Below are 25,448 nucleotides of genomic sequence, written 5' to 3' on the forward strand. Positions count from 1 at the left end.
AAGTAATATATTTTATTGGACCAAATTCTGTTGGTGGAAGATACAAGCTTTCAAGCTACAGAGAGCTCTTCTAATATAGTTACAACAACACCGAAATCATTATATTATTATTATTACTATTCCTAATTTATCCTTTTTTATCATCGTAATGGCTAAAGGGTCCCAATCAAGATTGGAATCTGAGTATGTTAGGTGTTGTAAGTAGATACTATCAGTGCTCCAAAGAGTTTGCCATCTGATTAAAGCCAAAACACAATTGAGGGACAAGTAATAGGGAAAAAAGTAAGAGAGGACAAAAGTGACAGTAATGTGATTACATAGGCTAACAATGTGCACAACTGAATGATTCCAAATCACAAACTTTTTTAGTTACAAAATTTCCCTACCAAAAGGTAAACCCAATATGTTCCCTTATGCTTTAGTCCCACCTCCAGCTCAGAAAAAGTAACCCTAATATCATATTGCTGACCATTTTAAATTATAACATTTATAATTACTTCTGCTGGAATTCTGAGCCGCTGTGCAAGGCAGAATTTGTGCAGAAGTAATGTGCCCTGCAATTTTTCTCTTCTTCATGCAGAATTTGTGATTTCCTCCAAAATGCTTCCTTTTCCCAGTTTTGTACATTTCAAATGTATTAGTTATGTATAGATGTAATATTTTTGCCTGCAGATGAGCCAGAACCACCCCCATGCTCGCTCCCACCTATCACTGCCCACACCCCCAGCACTCCCACTTGTGCCTGGCCCGGGGGTGTGCATACCACCTGTGGAGACAAAGGGATGTTGGCTGGTGAACCATGTATATGACCCCCCCCACACACACAGAGTTTACCTTTTGTCTCCCTTTCCCATGCTAACTACCTGCTATGCTACAGCTAATGTATAGCTAACTCACCAACCCCCCTCCCGCTACTGTAGTGTGACCCAAAAACCTTAAATACACATAGAAGCTTGAATTTGGACAAGACATGACAGACACAAAACAGTCCTTAAGGATGCTAGTGCCCTCTTAGGCCAGGTTATTACAATACTTTTGTATAATGTCTTTGTTTAACTTAAATATTTAATTTCAGTGTTGAAGATACTGTCAACAAAGATATATCAAGTTCTGTATTAATATGCCAAGTAAGGAATCTATTTGTCAAAAAAATATTTCTTGAATCTTTTGTGCTGTCTGTAACAACTTGTTGACAGGTATTTTGAAATAAATTACCAAAAAAATTGAAACTGGCCATGATTATATTCTGTTGTTTTGACTAATAAAATATGCAAAATTTTAAAATATTGTGTACAGAATTTTTAATTTTTTGATGCAGAATTCCTTCAGAAATATATAATGCTATATATGTGATAATACATAAAGTGGCATGGCATGTGTAATGAACACAACTGCCGAGGACCTAATTTTTATTACTCATCTAAACCCCAAGCAGCACAGAATATACGATGGGAAGGGACCTTGAGAAGTCATCAAGTCCAGTTCCCTGCACTGTGGCAGGACCTAGTACACTTAGAGCACACCTGTAAGGTGTTTGTTCAACCTGTTTTTAAAAACTTCCTATGAGAGGGATTCTACAACCTCCCTTGGAAGCCTATTCCAGAGATCATAAAGATTTTCCTAATATTTAATCTAAATCTCCCTTGCTGTAGATTAGCCCATTACATCTTGTCCTACGTATAGAGGACATGGAAAACAATCGATCACAGTCCTGTTTAAAGCAGCCCTTAACATATCTGAAGAATGTTATGAGATTCCCCCACTCAGTTTTATTTTCTCAAGACTAAACCTGGACAGGTCTTTTAAACTTTTCCTTATAGGTCAGGTTTTCTAAACCTTTTATAATTTTTGTTGCTCTTCTTTGGATTCTCTTTGTCCACCTCTTTCTTAAAGTATCATTGTGGTAGCCAGAACTGGACACAATCCTGAAGCTGAGGCCTTACCAGTGCCAAGTAGAGGGTGACAATTACAATTGACTTATTCACACAATGCACAGTCAATCTGTAGAACCTGTTGCCAAGAGATGTTGTGAAGGCCAAAACTATAATGGGGTTCCAAAAGAATTAGTCATCTCAGGACCCATATGTAAATCTGTGGTAGAGATCATCCTCGAACTGAGGGATTGCCAATGATGAGATAAATTCATGGAGGATAGGTCCAATAAAGGCTGTCAAGATGTCCAGGGATGCAGCCTCATGCTCTGGGTGTCCATAGCCTCTGACTGTAGAACTGGATGACAAAGAATGGATCATTCAATGATTGCCATTCCCTCTGAAGCAACTAGTATTGACTGCTGTCAGAAGACAAGATACTGGTCTACCTGGACCATTGGTCTGACCCACCAATTAGGGATGTAAATGTAATTCTAAAAAGTACCCATTTAAACTATTAAAATTATATTGGTTAACCATTTAATTGTTAAGACAACAGGGATCAGGGTCTGGGGTTGGGACTGCTGCCCAGCCCCATACAGTGGGGTCTGGGCTGCAGCTGGTGCTGGAAGGAGATGGGTGGAGGTGCACAGCCCAGGACCCCTGCTGGTGGGGACGGGGTTTGGTGGGGACGGCAGGCTCCCTACCCGGCTCTGGGCTGCTCTTACCTGTGGGGCTCCTCGGAAGCAGCAACATCCCCCTCGCTCAGCTGCTAGGTGGAGGTGTGGCCCGGCAGCTCTGCATGCTGCCTCCACCCAGAGTCCTGGCTTTGCAGCTCCCATTGGCCAGGAACCTGCCTGGCCACACTTCCGCCTAGCAGCTGAGCGAGGGGGATGTCACCACTTCCGGGTAGCGCCCCCAAGTAAATACCCCATCCCATGCTCCAACCCCTTGCCCCCTCCCAGATCCAACTCTGCTGGGTGGGAATGGGGAGGCATGGTGCCAAAGACTGCCCAGCAGTGGCTGATCTGACTGGTGCAGGCGCACCAGCTGCTGCAGAAGTCATGGAGGTCACAGAAAGTCATGGAATCCATGACAAACTTGTAGCCTTACTTATCAGTTAACCATTAATATTTTACATCCCTACCAGCAATGTGGTTCTTATGGTCTCCAGTGGCTTATATATGACATTCCTGTAAATACACCCCTCAAAATATTAGGGTTTTTTGCAACTGGATCACGTTGTTGACATATTCCATTTGTGATCCGCTAAAAACCACAGATCCCTTTCTGCAGTACTACCACCTTGACAGTTATTTTCCATTCTGTAGTCATGCATTTGAAGTTTGAGGGCACATCATGCTCCACAGATGTCACCGAAGTGTGCCATGAATGTAATCGTACTGCACTGTGCCACCACAGTGTGCTTGATGTGACATAAACATACCAAGAGGGCATCACACATGACATATGATAGGAGACCATGCCTCACCAAACCCTCATCACATGTTGCTATGACATAATAGGATGCAATGTGATGTCATCCCACAAAACAAGTCATGTGTCACATCATAACCTGGTGACATCACTGCTTAGAGCCACAGGTGGGCTGATGTCCCTGGGCTAGGGAGGGGCAGTGCTCCCTACTCTGCAGGATGGTGGCCGGATCCCAACACCTGTCCCCCCACCCCCTCTGGCCACTTCCGCCTTCACAACCTCCTGCTCCTAGTAACCAGACTCAGAGCAGCCCGAGCTAGCCCGCCGCCTGCCGCAAGGACCCCGCCCCAGCTCGGGGCTGCCCAAGCGCTGCCTGATACGTACCTGTCTGCAGCCGCCGCTCGCCGACGAAGCTGTTGGGGGGCGCGGCAGAGCGGCTAGACCGAGCTCTACTCGCTTCCTCCCCCTGCAGCCAGGAGCAGGCTGAGCCGCCCCGCCTCTGCGGAGTGTTTTCAGGCAGGCGGCGCGAGGGGCAGGCCGGGGTCCTCTGCGGGCAAGGGGAGGGGGCAGAAGCTGGTGGTGGAGTAGGGGCTAGCGGAGTCCGAGCCGATGTTTACACCGGGCAGAGGTAACCGCCCCCAGCCTGAGGGCGGGGGAGAGGGGCCGCGGCGGGCTGGAGGGGCGGAGCAGGCTTTTGGGGGTGGGGGGCTCCTGGGAGCGGGGCCGGGGCAGGGAGCGGGCGGCCTGCAGGGACATCCGGGACGGGGCAGGGCTGGAGGGGAGCGGGGCTACCTGGAGGAGAGCGCCTAGGGCGTGGGTGGGGGCCGGGGAGGGGGTCGGGAGGTGGGGAGGGTCCTGGGGCGGGGCCGGGAGAGGAGAGGAGGTCGGGCTTCAGCGTGGGGAGAGGTGAGTGCGGGGAAGGGCCTGGTGGGCGTGGAGAGGTCACAGGGGGGCGGTGAGCGGGAGGCAGCTCGCTGCGGGCTGGGGGACATGCGAGGGGAAGTTGGCTCTGGTTTCCCTGAGGAAGGAGAGGGGGGAAATGTTGGGGAAGGGCTGGGTGGGTGGAGTGTAGGGTGGAGGAGAGTAAGATGAGGCCAGGGGGCAAAGGGCTTGGCGTGGTAAAGGGGTGAGGAGATGGAGGGATAGAAGTGATGAGGTGCCAGGCAGGCAAGTAGAAAGCGGGGGGCTTGGTATTTGAAGGGCTAGACAAAGGTGGGGGACGCTCAGTTGAACAATGATGTTCGGTGGAGATTGGTTTGTATGTGTCATTTAGAGCAGGCTAGAGGATTGTTTGTTTACTTTTGTGTGGAAAGATTTGGTTTTTTCCATCTAGTGACTGTTTTTTAGGCCTTTTCTTTTTCTGTTCACCCTAGCAAAGTAGGCACATCTATAGAGTTAGGACAGCAAAAACTTTTTGTTAATAAGGTAGGCAGAATAGAAAGTAAAACTCAGTCACCAATGTTAGATCAAACCCACCTCTTTCATGCTTGTGTTTAATTATGAATTTTCCCCTTCCTCCATCTCTTTTGGTTTGTTTTGAGGACTTGAGTTTAGGTTTGACTGGGTGATTGTGGCATTTCACTGATGCAGATCATTTGAATTATTCTTGAAACTTGTTTAATTCTGATTGTTCGCACAGTTGTCATGGAATATTTGTCATATTTGTCAGAGTTTGCAGTTTTCATTTTTAAGTACCTTATCAAAATGGGATTAATTTATAGAAATAATTCCTGAATTTGCTTAGCCAGCATTTTAGAGAACACCTGGACAAGAACTTGTAATGGGAACCTTCATATGACTAATATGTAACTTCCCATAGCAGCAGAGAGAGATTTGGGAAAAAAACTTTTTTTTTTCTAATCAAACACAAAATCTAGTCTTTAGTATTTTACGTTTATATACTGACTTTCATCCCTGGATTTCATAGTGCTTACAAACATAAGTTAATGAAGCCTCAAAACGCCACTATTATTGTAAACCCATTTTGCAGATGATGAAAAACTAAATACAGAAGGGTGGGTGTTGAGCTTCCTCATTTCAGCTTTTAAGGTGGCTGCATTAATTATGCTATATGTATATATTGTATATAACTCTTTGGGATCCTTCAAGATTATATTGCTTTTTTATAAGTATTTTCTGCTGAGCATTATCTGTGTACTATTTTAAAAAAAGCTGGGGCTGGACTCCTGTGTATATTATAAGTTCCCCAGATGTCCTAAAACTGACCGTCTTTGTACTCTGAACTATTGTGAGTACAACTATATCAAGTTTTCACATATCAGGCTTGTTATAAAGAAATAAAAATTCAGAAACAAATCAAGAAAATTTCCCAACAAAACTTAAAGATTGTGTTAAGGGAGGAAACTAATTAATTTAAAACATTAGAAAGTTGTACAATATTTAACAAAACCGAACATTTGGAAGTGATGTCACTACAAGGCTATAAGTTCAAAACCCCTAAATGTCACTACAGAGCACCCCAGTAAAGTTTTCAACACCTTCCTTAACTCTGACTTTCCTTTTTACCCCCATCTTTTTGTATCCAACTTTTAGTTATGAGCCACAGGTTTCTACTACATACTTGGTTATAAACTGCTAATACCTGTTTCCCTCATACACACTCAAATGAGTGGTTCAGTTTCTTTATCATTTACATAGCATGGTCAAAACCTAACAATTTTCATTTAGCCCTCATCATCCATACTAGATCTTGTCTTTGTTCACCACATTATGAATTGTATACCTTTCCTGATCCTGTTCCTTTATCCAGTGTTGGCCAGTTATAGATCAGAGATCAAAATTCTCAGTATCAGCCTTAATATACAGGCCACATACCTGCAAAGATGAGACATTCCTTTGCAAAAGACAGTCCTGAATTTCTCCCTGATCTTGATGTAAGCTAGCAGGGTGGGTGCAAATTGTGACTGTTCCGCAAATGACCATGCTACTGTAATTTATATGTGCAACAGGGGATGCTTAAATTTTTTTTTCAAGCAGCAGCTAGTGTGTGAACAAAGGTAATGGTCACAGTATTAGAGTATTAACAAATATTTAGGGTCTTTCCAGCATTTATTTTTTTGACCTAACAGACTTTTAATTTCTTGTCTTTTGGATGTTTGTTTTTAACTTTAACTCCAGGTTTACTAACTTTCAGAAATCTTTTTTTTTGTGCTAAAATTACAACATAAACTGCCTAGGGAGGTTGTGGAATCTCCATCATTAGAGATTTTTAAGAGCAGATTAGACAAACACCTGTCAGGGATGGTGTAGATAAGGGGTCAGCAACCATTCAGAAGTGGTGTGCCGAGTCTTAATTTATTCACTCTGATTTAAGGTTTCGCGAGCCAGTAATACATTTAATGTTTTTAGAAGGTCTCTTTCTATAAGTTTATAATGTATAACTAAACTATTTTTGTATGTAAAGTAAATAAGGTTTTTAAAATGTTTAAGAAGCTTCATTTTCAATTAAATTAAAATGCAGTGCCTCCCGGACCGAAGGCCAGGACCTGGGCACTGTGAGTGCCACTGAAAATCAGCTGGCATGTCATCTTCGGCACGCGTGCCATAGGTTACCTACCCCTGGTGTAGATAATACTTAGTCCTGCCATGAATGCAAGGAACTGGACTAGATGACCTCTCAAAGTCTCTTCCAGTCCTATGATTCTATAATTTTAATAAAGGTCATTTTAAATTTATAGATATGTTTCCTTTAACTTTTTTCCAACCAAGCTTTTTATTTAGTGGTGTAATCAGGAAGAACACAACTTTATCAAGTTCCATTGTTATAGAGAATCTAGTGGAATATTAAAATGTACTGAATCTCATTGGTGGGGACATTAAGCTGACTTTAATATGGAAGAGCATTCAGTTTTAAACTCCCTCTCTCCTCCCAAAACAACCTTGAGTAGCTTTCTTGGATTGATATGGCCTCCATTATATGCCATTTGTAAGCTTCGACTGCTAAATGTTACTTTTGAACTTGGGGCAAAATGTTTAAAGGATCTGATCTTGCAACCGGATGCATCTAGATCCCAAATACCTACATATAACCTATCTCCACAGATCCAGTTGCAGGATCTGGCCTTTAGTATGTTGCTTTTTAAATGTATTGACTTAATAAAAAATCTATTTTAAGTCAATTTTAATTAAACCAAAAAGTCAAAATACAGCAGGGATTGGATGGCTGAAAGGATCAGTGTTGGGCTCTGGTCCTATGGAGTTTTTCAGCAGTAGTTAGCCAATACTTTCATTACTTATCAGGTCATTAGGGAGTCAGAGTGTTATCATCTGCTAGCAGCTGTGTAGCTTGTGTGAAATTAATTGCCCTCTGTCCTGTTCCCAATGAATACAAATCAGTACCCTCTCCCTCCGAACCCTGGCAGTTGGGACTTCTGTCAGCAAAGAGGCCAAGTATTGAATGGGCCATCCATGGTAACAGACCTCTCTCACCATTACTGGTATGTCTTCACTGGAAAAAAAATAGAGAAAAAAGTGTGGTTTTTATCTCGGGTTTGCTAATTTAGGTTAAATTAGCAGTGAGGACATAGCAACTTGACTTTTTCCTCAAGTTTGCGCCACAAGTGAGAGCAGGGAATGAACTCAAGCTGCTAACCCAAGTTAAAAGTAAGTTGGTATTCACTGCTATTTTAAATCATATTACCATAGTTAACTTGAGTTAAGAAAGCACTTTTTCTTGCAGTGAAGACATACCAGTAATGGTGAGAGAGGAGCACAGTGTGGTAAACCTTAAACTGTTGCTATATGTGGTGAATTTTCTGTTGCTATCCTTGGTGAATTTTTTTGTTCTGTAGGTAGATTGGTTTAAAACAAATCTTCATAAGAATCAGACCAACATTTAGGGAATTTTTAGTGGAAAACTCCCTATGTTCAATACAGTATTAAGACTGATTATAATTGGGGGAAAAATGTTGAAGAATTATTTGATATAATTAGGAGAAAATGGAAAAAGTACTTGATGAAAATCCCTATTTCTAATTAATGTGGTATTTCATTTTTAAATGTATACCTTTCAAATATGTATCATCGAGAACAGGTAAAACCCATGGATTAAAGGGCACTGTTAGATAGCGAAGGCCCATGTTGTGGGTGTATAAAATAGTTTTTCAATATTGGAAAACATTTTTCTTACATTTTTATTTCTGTTGACATACACATATCCCATTGTTTTGTTTTTTACCCAAACATTTTAAGAAAATAAGAAACAAATTAATCTCACTAGTCAGTTTTCGTTGTCCAGGATGACTGAAGTGTAGAAAATACGTGAAAAGAAATAGCAAAAAGAAATTTTTCACTTTTCATTCTAACAATTTAAGTACATATTAGTATAATAGCAAAAGATGTCTCTCCTCCCTCCCCCTAGAAGATTGCAAATTCAGCAATGTCACTTCAAAAGTTTTTAAAATTTGCTCTGGGGAAAAAGGAAGGCATTTTAAAAGCGTAACTTACTAGAAATTAGGGTATTAAAAAACCCTTTCCCTTCAGCCCTGATTCTGCAAATGCTTATGTGTGTGCTTAACTTTAAGCACGTGAATAATCACAGTGGAACCAAGGCTCAGATTTTTAAAGGCTCTCATTTTCAAAAGGCTTTTAGGGACTTAGAAGCCTAAATACCATTGACTGTCAATAGTTTTAGGCTCCTAAATGCCTTTTGCAAATGAGATTTAGGTTCCCAAATCAGTTATGTATTGTAACACTAGCACAACAATGCCTGAATACCTGTAAAAATCTGGATCTAAAGCTAAGCACGTACATAAATATTTGCTGAATTGGGGCTGTAGTTTTTATCAGCCTATAAACATCCCACTGTAACTGTTTCAATACTTGAGGATCCAGAAGTGCATAGCAGCATTGAGCATAACAGCAGTCTCAAGCTGAACTGCATGAACAGTTAAAAAAAAAAAAAAATTGCAGCTCGTGGTGGAGGGGAAAAAAGATTTCTGGGAAAGCCTTTCTTTTGAGGTTTTTTTTCTAATTAAAGCTTGTAGGTAGTTGGCTCTGGTCAGGAATTTTTTTTTTATTATTTTTTTTTTATGGAAGTGTTAGCTTTGCTGCAAAGATTAGGTTTTCTCCAGGCTCTGGTAGTTTTGAACAGTCATCTGACTTCACAGCTCAGGTTGAAGAGAATTCCATAATATATGCTGAAAGCAATTACAGGTATTTGGATTTTGTACAGTCCCCACATTTTCTTCTTAATCATGATCTTAGTACCATGGGAACAGTGTGGCAGTGTAGTTCTTGTGAATATCGTCCTCCAAGTTGCTTGCTTAGCTTCACCCAATTTTCTAATTGATTTAGTCCTCATGCAGATTTACCTCAACTATTCTAAGTGAATGTCAGGATACAGTGAAAACTAGTTTGTTCATATATTGAAAATACAATAATAATGGTGATATTCCTGTACTTCTGCAGATTTGCCCGGGTAACATAATGCCAGCTGAGCGCAAAAAGTCAGCCAGTATGGAAGAAAAAGAATCTTCATTAAATAACAAAGAGAGAGACTTCAGTGAAAGGCGATCAGTTAGCAGCAGAGAGAAACCAAAGGAGGATTTGAAGGTTGGCCTGAAGAGAGAGACTCTCAAGACACCTGAAGATAAAAAGAAAAAACTGGAGGAGGATAAACGGAAAAAAGAAGACAAGGAGCGAAAGAAAAAAGAAGAGGACAAGATAAAAGCTGAAGAAGAGCAGAAGAGGAAAGAGGATGAAGAAAAAAAGAAATTTGAAGAGGAAGAGAAAAAGAAACAAGAGGAAGTAAAACGTCAGCAAGAGGAGGCAGCTGCACAATTGAAGTAAGATTTATGTTTTAAGTTTTAACTGTGCCTAACGGGATAGTCCTTACTCAGGCAAAATTCCCATTGAAGTCAGTGGGAGTTTTGCCAAAGTGAGGACTGCAATATTGGTTCACTCTTTTAATTTTATGAATAAGAAGGTAAATATATATATAATTGTTTAGTAAATATAGATCAAGGGTTCTCAAACTGGGGGTTGGGACCCCTCAGGGGGTCGTGAGGTTATTACATGGGGGGTTGCGAGCTGTCAGTTTCTACCCCAAATCCTGCTTTGCCTCAAGCATTTATAATGGTGTTAAATTAAAAACACTTTTTTATATATTTATAATATGGGGTGGCACTCAGAGGCTTGCTATGTGAAAGGGGTCACCAGTAAAAAAAGTTTGAGAGCCACTAATATAGATAGTGTCAAATGATATGCTCAGTGCTATTTGTGAGAAGCTAAAAGTATGCAGTAGTTGATGTACATACTATCACTTTAGCTTATACATTGGATTTCGGTAATGTCATCTGTCTGGAGATCTCATGTGATATACAAATGTGCTTGAATTAAGCATCACCCAGTCTTATTGAGGTTTAGATGTGTTATCCCCATTTTACAGATGGGGAAACAGAGGCAGAAAGAAGCCAAGTGACTTGCCTATGATCACAATAAAATCCATCCAGGAATAGGTGCTGGGCAGCTTGACTCTCTCTGGTACTTCAGTCACAAGTCACTTATTACTGTAAGCTATTGCTGTAAACTTTTAAGCACTGGAAGTGGGCTGTGATCTCTAAAGCTGTCCAATAGTCAGCAGTCATGAATAATTGGTATTTGAGTGGAAAACCTGCAAGGAGAACCTGGGTAGGGATACAGCAGAAAGTGGTGTTAATTTAGTTTTTTCTCCAAGTCAGTATCCATAGCATGGTGTTAAGAGACACTATGGTGTTGGAGGGAAACAAAACCAAGATTCTGACCATTTGTGTTCATTAAAGATACCATGACACTTAAAAAGCATAAGAGTATTAATGTGTCTGTCTTGGTCAGACTCCAGGCTGGGTGAATACATTTTTTCTACTTAAATTGCCCTTGCAGTTTCAGTTGGATTTGGAATTCTTCTTATCTAGAACACGTATGTAGTGTTACTGTGTTCTGTTAACAACTGCTGTGTTCTGTCCCAAAGTTGATTTGTATTTCTTGAGTAAAAGGATTGTAATATTTGTGCTTTGTTAATGATTTGTGATTAAAAAAATTTCTATATAGAGCCTTGCTAATATGTTTATTTTAATATGTAAATGGCACTTTCTTAGAAAAGGTTTAATAGAAGAGTGCTATTTAGTGAAGCCCTGGAGTTACTAGGACTTCCTTATTATCAGTAAAATATATTACAGAACATTCATTAGTACATATAAAGTATCAGGAAAAATTTAAACTGCACTACAATTGAGATCAATTAGCTTGTGGTTCATTATCCTTTTTTTGAAATGATTCATTTACCTATCAGTTTACAAAATTCAGTAATCTATAATGGAAATTAGTGTGGTCTTACCAGGTTATAACTATTGTTGTTTTTCTTTAGAGAGAAAGAGGAAGCACATCAACTCCACCAGGAAGCTTGGGAGCGCCATCAAGCAAGAAAGGAACTCCGCAGCAAGAACCAGAATGCACCAGATAACCGCCCTGAGGAGAATTTCTTTAGCAGGCTGGACTCGAGTCTGAAGAAGAACACTGCTTTTGTTAAGAAGCTAAAAACTATCACAGAACAACAGAGGGACTCCTTGTCTCATGATTTTAATAGCCTCAATTTAAGCAAGTACATTGCAGAAGCTGTAGCTTCTATTGTTGAAGCAAAGCTGAAAATATCAGATGTGAACTGTGCCGTGCACTTGTGTTCTCTGTTTCACCAGCGCTATGCTGATTTTGCTCCATCACTACTTCAGGTTTGGAAAAAGCATTTTGAAGCAAGGAAAGAAGAGAAAACTCCCAACATTACCAAACTAAGAACTGACTTGCGTTTCATTGCAGAATTGACAATAGTTGGGATTTTCACTGATAAAGAAGGTCTGTCTTTAATCTATGAACAGCTAAAAAACATTATTAATGCTGATCGAGAGACCCATGCTCATGTTTCTGTGGTAATAAGCTTTTGCCGGCACTGTGGAGATGATATTGCTGGTTTGGTACCAAGGAAGGTTAAAAATGCTGCAGAGAAGTTTAACTTGAGTTTTCCTCCTAGTGAGATAATCAGCCCAGAGAAGCAACAGCCCTTCCAGAATTTGTTGAAGGAATACTTTACATCTTTGACCAAACACCTGAAAAGGGACCACAGAGAGCTACAAAATATTGAGAGACAAAACAGGTGACATTTAAATACTGTACTTAATAAATTGATATAACAGTGCAGCTCATAGAATGCTTAAAGATTTCTTTAATTGTTGCTACCAAAGTACAATGTTGTGTAAGATGCTCTTTTTTGCAGAAGGTTCTCTGAAATAACATGCTGAAAGATTTCCCAACTAGAAAAACTTTTAGAGCCTGGAATGTTAAGTAATGGGGCATTAGGTTTTAAATAATTTTTAGAGGGAGGCTGTTAAATAAGTTTCTCTTGCTTTAATTTTTTTTAACTCCTCCACTGGTTTTGTAATACTCTTCTAACAGCTTGAGACTAACATTTCTTTCCCAGCTGGTTTTGTCCTTTTCCAGTTGGCACCAAGTGTTTTTTACCCTTCCCACCCACATATTTCTTATGGACCATATGCTGATATGGATTTGGTTTTTTTTTGTTTTTTTTTTGTGTACCAACATTGTACATGGTGTCAGCATAGTTCTAAGTTTAGGGGGGAAATCATGTGTCAAAGAAGTGTACTTTCCAAATTTCTTGTATATTAAAATCTAAAATCAAAATTTGGGCCTAAACTACTCAACCATGTCCTGTTAAACCTTGACTCAAAACATTAAATGCTTCAGGACCTCAGCTAACTGTAAATGTCTTAAGCTGGAAAGAAACTTCCACCATAGGCATGTTGAATAAATATGCACTTTTCTCTGAAGCATCCAGTACTGGTCATTGTTGAAGCCAGAATGCTCTCCTAGGTGGACTGATGGTCTGATAGGACACAGGACTGGACAGGACTTACTGTGTCATCAAGTCCAGTCTTCTTATATGACAGGCATTTTAATCATATGATCTCATTCGTATGATATGGTAATTCCTATATTCCTAGAATATTTCCAATACACAAGCAAAAGCACATGAATTGTGCAGTTATTGGTGATGGGCCTGAACCAAAATTCTGGATCTGAAATACGTATCCCTCTGATCTGAACACGTCCAAACGTTGGGGTTTGAAATCTAGACTCAAATTTGAGTTTTCCCAGAGCGTGGGGTGACCAGTTTTGGTATTAAGCTTGGCCTATTATAAGGATTTAGATGTGAGATACAAACTCAAGCATCTGTTGTAGTCCAGTCCCACCCCTATCAGTTGTTAAGTGACTGTATTTTGCTATGTAAGAAGTTGGAATGTGTAGTGACTTTTACTGTAGTCCAATTCCTTATACTACTTGCTTGTTCAGAGAGAGTCAAAACACAAGTATAATTTTTTTTGCAATGTAATGTGTATACCTTCATTATTTAAACTAACATGGTTACAAATTAAGTAAGTCTGGGATAAAGACAAATGTAGCAGAAACAGCGGGAACAGGTAGATGAACTTCATTGCTGGCTGATTTGATTACATTTGTCCTTCCTTCTCATTTTGGCTGTTCATTTAAGCAGCAGCTGTTCTGTGTGTTGAGAGGACTGGCATGTCCAACTAATCATTTAAGTCCACTGACATGCATCTTTTCTTAATTACCAAGCAGTTAAAAACAATTGTAAAGTTCTGTAGTTTATAAAATTTTCCAGGAGTATTAGTTTACTAAACTAAAAAGAGTTTTTAAACTCCTGACTGGGTGTTTCAGTTACAGAGCTATTAGTATAGAGCTGGACAGGAGACTCTTTTCCTGTCTTTGAAACTCTTTTGGGACAAACCCAAGATCTTGAGAAGTTTTTGTGTGTGGGAAAAACCACAGAAAAAAAGAGAGGCCCCAGAATAGCCAATAGGTAGTGAGGGCACTCAGCTGAGGGGTGATATGGAAGACCCAGACTCAAGTCCTTTGTCTGAATCAGATAGATCAGGGTCTCCCGTCCCCAGGCAAATGCCCTGGATGTCAGCCTATTCGCTTTTCTCGAGTCTCTTTCTCAACCATAAATTCCATCCTGGACCTGAGAAACCTTTCCTGACAAAAGATATAGAACTTAAGGTACAAAGTTTTGTTTTGGTGCATACCTGATAAAACAGTATCATTTAGGGTTGTGTGGAGATGGTTGCATCAGTTATATGGATTTAAAAATGTTATCCTTCTGCCTTAATAACAATTGGAATGAGTGAGAGATACTTCTCAATTTCTCAAAAATTTTCTTTTCTGCTTAATTTAATGTGATTGTTCTTTCTCCGTAGACGTACCAAATACTTGCATGTATTAGATTTGGATGGCATGAAGCCAAAGACCAATGAGAAGTTTGGGTATGCAATTGAATTTCATTTAGAGAGTGGTTCTGTTCTAAAAAGTGACTATAAAAATACTAGCTTCTTCCTTACTCAACAGATCTATTGAAAGACAATCTGCTTTACTGACAAAAATAAGTTTACTTTTTATTCCCATTTGTACTGCAGAACCAACTTGAAGAGGGAGAAAGCTAGACTAGGTTCTTCTTTATATATCAACTCAATTGTTTACTTAGGGCATATATTCACTGCAGAGTTAAGTTGAGTTAGCCTAGTTCAACCGAGAGTAGCCATGCTGCAAAATAACACTCAAACTACCCAGAGTACAGTGTAGTGGTTGCGTTAGCAGCTGATGAGTTGTATTAACTTGAGCTGTTGACTATCCACTCCACTGGGACCACCAACTCAAGTAAAAGCACCATCATGCTCGAATGAAGGGTTTTTCCGTGAGGATGGGACTCAGGTTAGTAGTGACGCTCAAATTATAACTCAGGTTAATACTGCAGTGAAGACAAACCCTGTGTTACAACCAGTTGCCCTTGTATAAATCAGCTGAAAGCGGTAGTAGTGTGCACAGGTGTTATTGATAGCAAAACCTGAAGATAAAGTGTCACTAAAGACATAATCTGGCTGGTAGAATCTTTGTTACTGGTGATGATGGATCAGCAAGAAAAAAACATGCTTGACTCTCAGATCCCAGGCTGAGTTCTCAAAGCTAACTGCTGGGCAAGGAGGAGCTATACTTTTTCTTGTAAATTAAGCATGTTAAGATACAGTAAACATGGAACTCTACAATTTCATCTTTAAGCACTTCAGATTAGTACTGAGTTTCTAAGTGTTATTGGATCTATAAACCTAGTGAATAACAGTATAAACAACTTAGTAGCAAGCTCTGATCCACAAGTTCATTTATAGAGGAGGCCAATACATTTAAAATCTTTGTCAACTGATTGATTTTTTTCCTTTCAGAATGCTTATTTTAGAAGACGGAAACTATCCCTAATTCATGCTTTTACTGGCAAGGAAATACTGTTCATTGTTGCTGAAGTGTAAATAGCACCTTTTAAATGCAGTAAAAAACCTTTTTCATTGAAAAACTATGAAACCAGTAAAACTTATGTCACTTGTGTGTAGTAATGTCGAGGGGATGTTGACAAGACTGCCTACAATGGCATGTGGCCCATCGGCAACTGCCAGTAGCAACAATCCCCAGTGACTGGAGATGGGACACTACATGAGGGAAGAATTTGAGTTACTACAAAGAATTCTTTTCCAGGTATCTGCCCGGTGGGTCTTGCTCACATGCTTAGGGTATAACTGATGGCCATATTTGGAGTTGGGAAGGATTTTCGCCCTAGATTAGATTGGCAGAGATCCTGGGTTTTTTGTTGTTGTTGTTGTTTTCCTCTGCAGTGTGAGGCATGGGTCTCTTGCAGGTTTAAATTAGGGCTGTGTAGCAATTAAAAAAATAAATAATAGGATACTATTTATTTAAGTATTTTTGGAGGTTTTCCACATTTGCAAATATATTAATTTCAATTACAACAGAGAACACAGTGTATAGTGCTCACTTTATATTTCTTTTATTACAAATATTTGTGCTATAAAAAGAAATAGTATTTTTCAATTCACTTCATACAAGTACTGAAATACAATCTTTTCATCATGAAAATTGAACTTAAAAATGTAGAACTATGTACAAAAAAACCCTGCATTCAAAAATAAAACAATGTAAAACTTTAGAGCCTAGAAGTCCACTCAGTCCTACTTCTTGTTCAGCCAATCACTAAGACATACAAGTTTGTTTACATTTACGGAAGATAATGCTGCTGGCTTCTTATTTACAATGTCACCTGAAAGTGAGAACAGGTGTTCACATGGCATTGTTGTAGCCAGTGTCTCAAGATATTTGTGTCAGATGCGTTAATGATTCATAAAGCTCTTCATGCTTCAACCACCATTCCAGGGGACATGCGTCCATTCTGATGACGGGTTCTGCTTCATAAGAATCCCAAATAGTGTGGACCAATGTATGTTCATTTTCATTATCTGAGTCAGATGCCACCAGCAAAAGGTTGATTTTCTTTTTTGGTGGTTCGGATTCTCTAGTTTTTACAATGGAGCATTGCTCATTTAAGACTTCTGAAAGCATGCTCCCTACCTCGTCCCTCTCAGCTTCTGGAAGGCACTTCAGACTCTTAAATCTTGGGTCAAGTGCTATAGCTATCTTTTGAAATCTCACACTGGTACCTTCTTTGCATTTTATGAAATCTGTAGTGAAAACGTTCTTAAAATGATCAGCATGTGCTGGGTCATCATCCGAGACTGCTATAACATGAAATATGTGAAAGCAGCAAAGAATCCTGTGGCACCTTATAGACTAACAGACGTTTTGGAGCATGAGCTTTCGTGGGTGAATACCCACTTCCTCAGATGCATGCCTCTGAGGAAGTGGGTATTCAGCCACGAAAGCTCATGCTCCAAAACGTCTATTAGTCTATAAGGTACCACAGGATTCTTTGCTGCTTTTACAGATCCAGACTAACACGACTACCCCTCTGATACATGAAATATGTGGTAGAGCAGGGTACATACAATTCTCCCCCAAGGAGTTGAGTCACAAATTTAATTAGTGCTTTTTTTTTTTTAACAAGTTTCATTAGCATGGAAGCATGTCCTCTGGAATGGTGACAAAGCATGAAGGGGCATATGAATGATTAGCATATTGGCATGTAAAATGCCTTGCAATGCCGGCTACAAAAGTGCCATGCCAAATGCCTGTTCTCACTTTCTGGTGCCATTGTAAATAAGAAGATGGCAGCATTATCTCCTGTAAATGTAAACAAACTTGTTTGTCTTAACAATTGGCTGAAAAAGAAGTAGGACTGAGTGGACTTGTAGGCTCTGAAGTTGTCATTGTTTTGTTTTTGAGTGCAGTTATGTAACAAAAAAATGCTACGTTTTGTAAGTTGTACTTTCACGACAGAGATTGCACTACATTTCTTGTATAAGGTGAATTGAAAAATACAGTTTCTTTTGTTTATCTTTTACAGTGCAAATATTTGTAATATATAACATACTTTGATTTCAATTCCAACACAGAATACAATATATATGAAAATATAAAAAAAATGCAAAATATTTAATAAATGTCAATTGGTATTTTATTTAACAGTGCGATTAAAACTATGATTAATCGTAGTTTTTTAATACTGGTTGTTTTTTTTTGAGTTAATCACGTGAGTTAACTGCAATTAATCAACAGCCCTAATTATTATTATTTTTATTATTTTGTTTTACCATTGAAATTTACCTGGATCAGTTGAACACTGAAGCCATTTGGGCATGCCTGGAAATTGACATTTTTAACAACTAGAATATATTGAGTACCATGCTCTTGTGGTCAGTTCCCTTCTTTTTCTTCCTTTTAGTAGTCAAAAGTTGATGATAAACATAGTAATGCAGCCTGTTCCCAGGAAGGTGGAGTTGACATTACATTCCAAGTTACTGGCTTCTCTGTTTTTGAATTGCAGCATCAGGTTCGGTCATTGGTAACAACTGGTCAATCAGATGCCACTAACACCAGCAGCATTCAAGCTACTATAAAACCAGTCAGAGAGGACAACTAGACAGGAAAATACTGTCATCTTTTATTTGAAAGTGCACATTGAGCCCATTTCGCAGTAGTCTTGGAGCCCCTTAGGTATGTCTACACTGTAATTAAAAATCCATGACTGGTCCATGCTAGCTGACTCAGGCTTGTGGGGCTCGTACTAAGGCACTGTTTAATTGCTGTGTGGATGTTCAGGCTCGGACAGGAGCCCATGCTCTAGGACCCTGCAAGATAAGAAGGTCCCAGAGCTCAGACTGCAGTGAGCCCAAAAGTCTACACCACAATTAAACAGCCCCTTGGTCAGAGCACCATGAGCCCGAGTCAGCTGGCACAGGCCCATCAGTGTCTAATTACAGTGTAGACATACTCTTAAGCAACATCTACACCACCACTTACTTCAGCATAATTTACAGCACTCTGGTGTGAATAAACCACCCCTCTGAGGGCTGTAAGTTATACCGACATAAGCACCGGTGTGAATAGTGTTATATCAGCAGGAGAATATCTCCTGCTGACATAGCTAGTGCCTCTCATGGAGTTGGAGTTATTATGCTGATGGGAGAGCTCTCTCCTGAGTGTGTCTTCACCAGATGTGCTATGACAGCTTCACCAGTGTAGCACTTCTAGTGTAGACTTAGCCCTAGGTGTGAGCGTACACTTTTGTGTAATGGGCCCTGGATCAGCTGAACGGGCCCCAAGGAGAATACCTTTGGCAAAGGAGACCAGCCCTTGTCCTCACCCCCCCCCCAGTACAGAACTGATTCTGCACCTTCATCTCCATGAGAACCTGTCAAATAGCAGGGGACATGTTAAAGACAGGAAGTGGTGTGGCTGGGGCAGTACTGTGTCCCAGCTACTGTAAAACCCATAGGGGTCTTGGCCAGCTAAGTAAAAGTCAGGGCAGACCTAACCTGTGACAGGGACCACATTTAATTCCTAGCAGTCTGGGATCAACAGTGGCAGAAACTGCCCTTTTTTCCCTGGGCCAAACTCAGCACTAGCACAGGGATTAATTTGTTCCATTATGGGCAGGTCTACATTTAAAACTTGCATCGGCGCAGCTGCAGTGCTTCAGTGAAGAGGCTTCTACACGGACGGGAGAGTTTTTCTCCTGTCAGCGTAGTTAATCCATCTCTGCAAGAGGGGGTAGCCATGTTGTTGGAAGAAGCTTTCTGTTGACACAGTGCTGTCTACACTGAGGATTAGGTCAGTATAACTACATCACTCAGGCTGTGGTTTTTTCACACTCCTGAGCAACGTAGTGATGTCAATGTCATTTTATAGTATAGCTCTGGCCTATGTTTTGAGCTAATACAGAGCTCTTCTTCAGGTCTGTGAAAGATACTCAGTGTATCGGCTAAATACAGGGTGCAACAGGTAAGGAGTTAGCATGTTTTGCAAGAGATCATTCAAAGTAAAGGAGGCAGTTAACACCTCTACAGTCGTAGGATAAAGGAGGGTTAAGGCATGTCTTCACTAGCAACATTAAAGCGCTGCTGTTTAATCGTGGCTCTCCCAGCGCTATAAAAAAAACACCTCCATAAGCGGACTAGTGCTCCCAGCACTGGTGCATTGACTACACTAGCGCTTTACAGCGCTGAAACTTGCTGCGCTCAGGGGTGTTTTTTCACACCCCAAGCGAGAAAGTTGCAGCGTGTCATAAACAGATAAGAAAAGTTAATAAACAGATAAGAAAAGTTAATAGCACAGAAGTACTTTATATCTCTTTGACTGTAAAGGGTTAACAAGTTCAGTAAGCCTGGCTATCACCTGACCAGAGGACCAATCAGAGGACAAGATACTTTCAGATCTTGAGGGAGGGAAGTTTTTGTGCTGTGCTGTTAGTTTTGGTTTTTGTTCACTCTGGGGGCTCAGAGGGATCAGACGTGCAACCAGGTTTCTCTCCAATCTCTCCAATACAGGCTCTTATAAGTTCAGACTAGTGAGTACTAGGTAGATAAAGTGAGTTAGGCTTATGGTTGTTTTCTTTATTTGCAAATGTGTATTTGGCTGAAAGGAGTTCAAATTGGTATTTTGCTGAAAAGATTCTAATTTGTACTTGTATATTAGACTGGGAGGGTATTCCCAGTGCCTATAGTTGAAAGACCTTGTACCTATTCCATTTTAAATTTACAAAGCTAATTTTTACTGTTTTTCTCTCTTTAATTAAAAGTTTCTTGTTTAAGAACCTGATTCGTTTTTTTATTCTGGTGAGACCCCAGGGGACTGGGTCTGGATTCACCAGGGAATTGGTGGGGAGAAAGGAGGGAAGAGGGAGAGAGAGGCTGATTTCTCTCTGTGCCAGGATTACTTTCTCTCTCAGGAAGCATCTGGGAGGGGGAAAGAGAAGGAGGGAGGAAGGTGAATTGTCCTCTCTGTTTTGTGATTCAAGGAGTTTGAATCACAGTGATCTTCAAGTGTAACCCAGGGAGGGGAAGTCTGGGAGAGGCAATGGTGAGGGAAAGGGTTTGCTTTCCTTGTGTTAAGATCCAGAGAGTCTGGGTCTTGCTGGGTCCATGGGCAAGGTTTTGAGGGGACCAGAGTGTACCAGGCACTGGAATTCCTGGTTGGTGGCAGCGCTACAGGTTCTAAGCTGGTAATTAAGCTTAGAGGAATTCATGCTGGTACCCCATCTTTTGGACGCTAAGGTTCAGAGTGGGGAATTGTACCATGACACAGCGCTGTAAAGTGTCAGTGTAGACAAGCCCTTAGTGCATTACAGGTTGTTGTAATAAATCACAAATCCAGTGTCTTAATTAAATCCATGATTTTTGGTGTCTAGCTGAGTGACGAATTTAAGTTCCCAAGCTCGTTCTTCCAATGTATTGTGTGTAGGTTTCCTTGGAGGACAAGGACTGAGAGGTTAAATATGCAGTCATCATTTGGGAAAAAATGTTCTCCCTCAGGTGATACGCTATTTTTATCATTTTGCTGTGTTTTATCATTTTCAAGAATCTATTGATTTGTCTGGTTTCATCTACATAGTTGGTATTGGTGCACTGGATGAGGTATATATCATGTTGTGATAGGCATGTGTAGGACCCATGGATATGGAAAGGTGCATTGTGGAGGGTATTGATCATCGTAGCAGCAGAGATATGTCTGCAGGTTTTGCATCTGTTATGGCCGGAGGTGGTGCTGCTTTGAGATGCTGTGTCCTGGTCTGGGGGGAGCTTGCTTCTGATAATGATCTTTGCTAGTTTGGGGGCTTATTGGAAGGCCAGAGTAGAGGAATTGGAAAAGATTTCTTTCAGGGTGTGATCCCTGTCAAGTGTGGGTTGTAGCTGTTTAATGATCCCCCCCCCCCATAGGTTCAAGTGTGTGGTGGTAGGTGACAACTAGACGTGTGCAGTTGCAGAGAGATGGAGGTTTTTTGGGTCCTGTATTGAAGCAGGTTCTTTCCAGGTATTTGGGTGGCCCATTCAATGAAGCAGTCAACTTCTCTGGTGGAGTGTCCTTGTTTGGTGAAGATGGTTTTAAGTGTGTGAAGGTGTGTATCCTGGACTTTCTTCCCAGAGTCTGTGGTGTCTGAGTCTCCGGCTGTAGAAAGAGATTTCTTGGTGTTTTGGGTGATTCCTGGATCTGTGATCGTGTTTGTGATCAATGGGTTTCTTGTATGTAGTTGTCTGTAAGCTTCCATTGTTGAAGCTGATCCTGGTGTGCGGGAAGCTGATGCTAGTGTGGTAGTGTTCTAAAGAGAGTTTGATGGATGGGTGATAGTTGTTGAAGTTGTGATGGAAACCTTTGAGGAAGTTTCGGTTGTCTGTCAAAAAGTAGAAAATACCATTAGAGTATCTCAGGTATATCATTGGTTTTATGGTGCATTTGTCCAGAAATTTTTCCTCAAAGTGGCCAATGAAAAGTTTGGCCTATTCGGGAGCCATCCTAGTGCCTGTGGTGTAGGCAAAGTGTTTGTTGAATGTAAAATTGTTACAAGTGGAGGTGAAATGGATGAGTGTTTGTGTCTTCTAAATATTAAGAAAAACAGAGCCAGCATCAAATTGATAATTTCCATTCTTTTGGTTTTAAAAAAGCCCAAGAGGATTACTATTGTTACTACTTGTTTGAATAGTGTGGTACATGATTTACCACTTGATGTCTTTTAATGCCAAAATCATAAACTGGCTTAAACTCCACCTTTTGGTCTTTATGAGGCCTGTTCTGCATTGTATGATGCTTCTATTACTTAAATTTCCAAGGAATCAAAGGTTAAAGAGACAGACATGCAGCTGTATATAATAGGCCAGCTTTTAATATTGGTGGTGGTTCTTTGCCATAAGCTGGAATTGCCAGAGATTGTTGTTTTCTCCAGGATGCAAGTTTAATAAATTAACAAATATCGTTGATACTAATTTATTCAAATGTTGTTCCAGACTAGATGAGAGCAGCCAAATAAACTAAAGAATAGAATACAAAATCCTTCACCGAATACTTGCATTTGGGGAGGAGATTTTGTTCAAGCCTAGAATGTATTTGTCTGATTTATGACATGGCTTACATCCATGTTCTGTGGCTCTAGCCAAATACTGAAATGTGCTTAGAATGCATATGGATCAAAAATTGCACAGGGCTTGATATCTTTTTTCCTTAACTGATGACAAGGAAGTGCTCCTGTAGACCAGTCATGGTTTTGAGATCTGAAATTTTATAAATCAATATTGCTAGAAACAAATAGTACATTATGAAAATCAGATATTTTCATCTTTATAGATATATATAATATTTATTTCTAGACCTAGCTATTTACTAGATATTTCACCTTAATATCATGCCATTGTGATTAATCTTGCTTTTTTCCACTTGAATTCAGTATGCTTTTAACAGCTGCTGTCTGAATCTAAAAAACAATGTTGCCTTTCAAACTGTATAAAAGATTAATCAGAGACTGGAGTTGACTAGAAACTGACTTGAAACAGAAGTGAAAAGGAGTAATTTCCGTTGAGTACCTGGGATGAAATCCTGGCCCTATTGAAGTTGACAGAAGTTTTGTTATTGACTTCAGTGGACTACAGTAGGGCCACAACTTTGCCCCTAATGTCCCAAATACATCTGGTAACTTTCATCTCAGTTGCCATTTCTGAGGTCTCTTAAACTTGGGACAGTATTTGCTGAGGGCATGTCTACACTTCAAAGTTAAGTCATCTTAATGTAACTCGGTATCCAGCCACCACAGTTACTAAGTTGGTTGTGTGTGTCCATATCAAGATCATTGTCTCGGTGGAGTGCATCCTCGCTGATAGCACTTGCATCGATGCACAGAGCAGTGCACTGTGGTAGCTATTCCACAGTGCAACTAGCTGTAGTGAGTTTTAGGAGGGGCTTGTAATGCCTAATGGGACCAAAACGTTGTTGCATGGTGAAATGGGAACATGGCTTTGGGCTCCCATGATGCAGTTTCCTCCCTCCCTACCCTGATATCAGTGGCAAACAACCCTCGTGCCTTTTTTCGAAAGCCTGTGTTAGCTGTGCGTGCACCATAGACTGAGAAACCTGGACCCCGCTCAGCTGTGCATTCTTGTTGTGAGCATTACAACCATCTTGTGCCTTATCCTGCAGTATTTTCAGAGCCGAGACAGGAGTCATCACATGGAACATTGCGATGTCATGCAAGCAGGCCTGCTGCAAGCCATAAAACAAAACAATTTCTGGTTGCTGCTGGCAGTCGCGCAGCAGCTGAACGTGGTGGAGCACTACTTCTGTTCCCAGGAAGCAAGCACTGACTGGTGGTTTTGCATTATTCTGCAGCCATGGCTGCAGAACTTTTGAATACGAAGGCCACATTCCAGGAACTTTCTGCAGAGCTTTCCACATCCTTGAAATGCAGCAACATTAAAATGAGAACTGCTTTGACAGTGGAGAAGTGAGTGGCAATCGCTCTGTGGAAGCTTGCAATGCCAGAGTTCTACTGGTGAGTGGGGAGTCTATTTGGAGTTGTTAAATCCACTGTGGGAAGCTGTTGTGATCCAAATGTGCAAGGTCATTAATCAACTTCTGCTAAGAAGAGTAGTGACTCTGTGCAATGTGCAGGACATAGTGGATGGTTTTGCCATGATGGGTTCCCTAACTGCAGTGGGACGGTAGATGGCATGCATATCCCTATGTTGGCACCAGACCACCTTGCCAAGGAGTACATAAACAGTCAGGGATACTTTTCAATGGTGTTGCAAGCGCTAGTGGATCACAGGGAGCGTTTCACTGACGACGAAGTAGAATGGTCAGGAAAGGTGCATGGTGGGCACATCTTTAGGAAAACAGGTCTGTTCAGAAAGCTGCAATCAGGGACTTTCTTTCTGGACTGCAAAACAACCATGGATGACAGAAATGCCAATAGTGATCCTGGGAGACCCAGCCTACCCTTTGCTCCCATGGCTCATGAAGCCGTGCACCAGCCACCTGAACAGCATTAAGGAGTGGTTAAACAATAGGCTGAGCAAGTACATAATATTGGTAGAATGTGCCTTTGAACATTTAAAGAGTCACGGGCGCAGTTTGCTTTCTAGGTTAGACCTCAGTGAAAGGAATATCCCCATTGTTATCGCTGTCTGTTGTGTGCCCCATAAGATCTGTGAGGCAAAGGGAGAGAAGTTTCCATGAGGTGAGACGTTGAGGCAGATTGGCTGCTCAACATTAGCTGCCAACCTGATACCAGGGCAATAAGAAGAGCCCAGCAAGTAGTTCTGCATCTCTGGGAGGCTTTGAAAACCTGTTTCAGTAATGAGCCACAGTAATGTGCCCTGCTTATCTCCGTTGTGCCTTCCCATGCCATGGCATCCTTTGCATCAGTTTCCCTGTACACTCCTTAATCCCTCTGATTGCAATAAATAAAGAGCATTTCATTCTTGAAACGTTTACTTTTATCACACACACATAAAGAAACTGAAAGACCAGGAAAATAATTTAACCTTGGGCAAATGGAGTGATAAAATTGGGCGGGGAGAAACCAAGTCAGCTTGTCTGTGAAAGCACAGCAGTCTTGACTGCCATAGGTCTTTGAATGGCTGCCTTTTGTTCTTGGTACCCTCCCCTGGCATTGAGTGGAAGGGATACTACCCTCTCACCCTCCCAACCCTCCCTGCCTCCTGGAACATTTTCGGGAGGGCAATTGAGAACAGGGAAGTGCTTGCAGGCAGTTCTGCATGGACTGCAGAGAGAGTCTAGCCTCAAGGTGCTTTTCTTGAAGCTCAACTAGATTCC

The 25,448-nt window shown here is 40.8% G+C and overlaps 1 protein-coding gene across 1 annotated transcript in view; it reads left to right on the top strand.

Moving 5' to 3' along the window:
• Window positions 1-3,834: 3,834 nt before the first annotated feature.
• The window catches only part of UPF2 (UPF2 regulator of nonsense mediated mRNA decay), a 126,627-nt gene continuing 105,013 nt past the window's right edge, over window positions 3,835-25,448 (top strand). Inside the window, 3 exon segments of the mRNA XM_030568767.1 lie at window positions 3,835-3,936; window positions 9,738-10,114; window positions 11,674-12,453. Coding sequence (XP_030424627.1) covers window positions 9,756-10,114; window positions 11,674-12,453 — 1,139 coding nt within the window. The 5' untranslated portion in view covers window positions 3,835-3,936; window positions 9,738-9,755.

The sequence above is a fragment of the Gopherus evgoodei genome, chromosome 1 (genome assembly GCF_007399415.2).
Source record: "Gopherus evgoodei ecotype Sinaloan lineage chromosome 1, rGopEvg1_v1.p, whole genome shotgun sequence".
NCBI lineage: Eukaryota > Metazoa > Chordata > Testudines > Testudinidae > Gopherus > Gopherus evgoodei.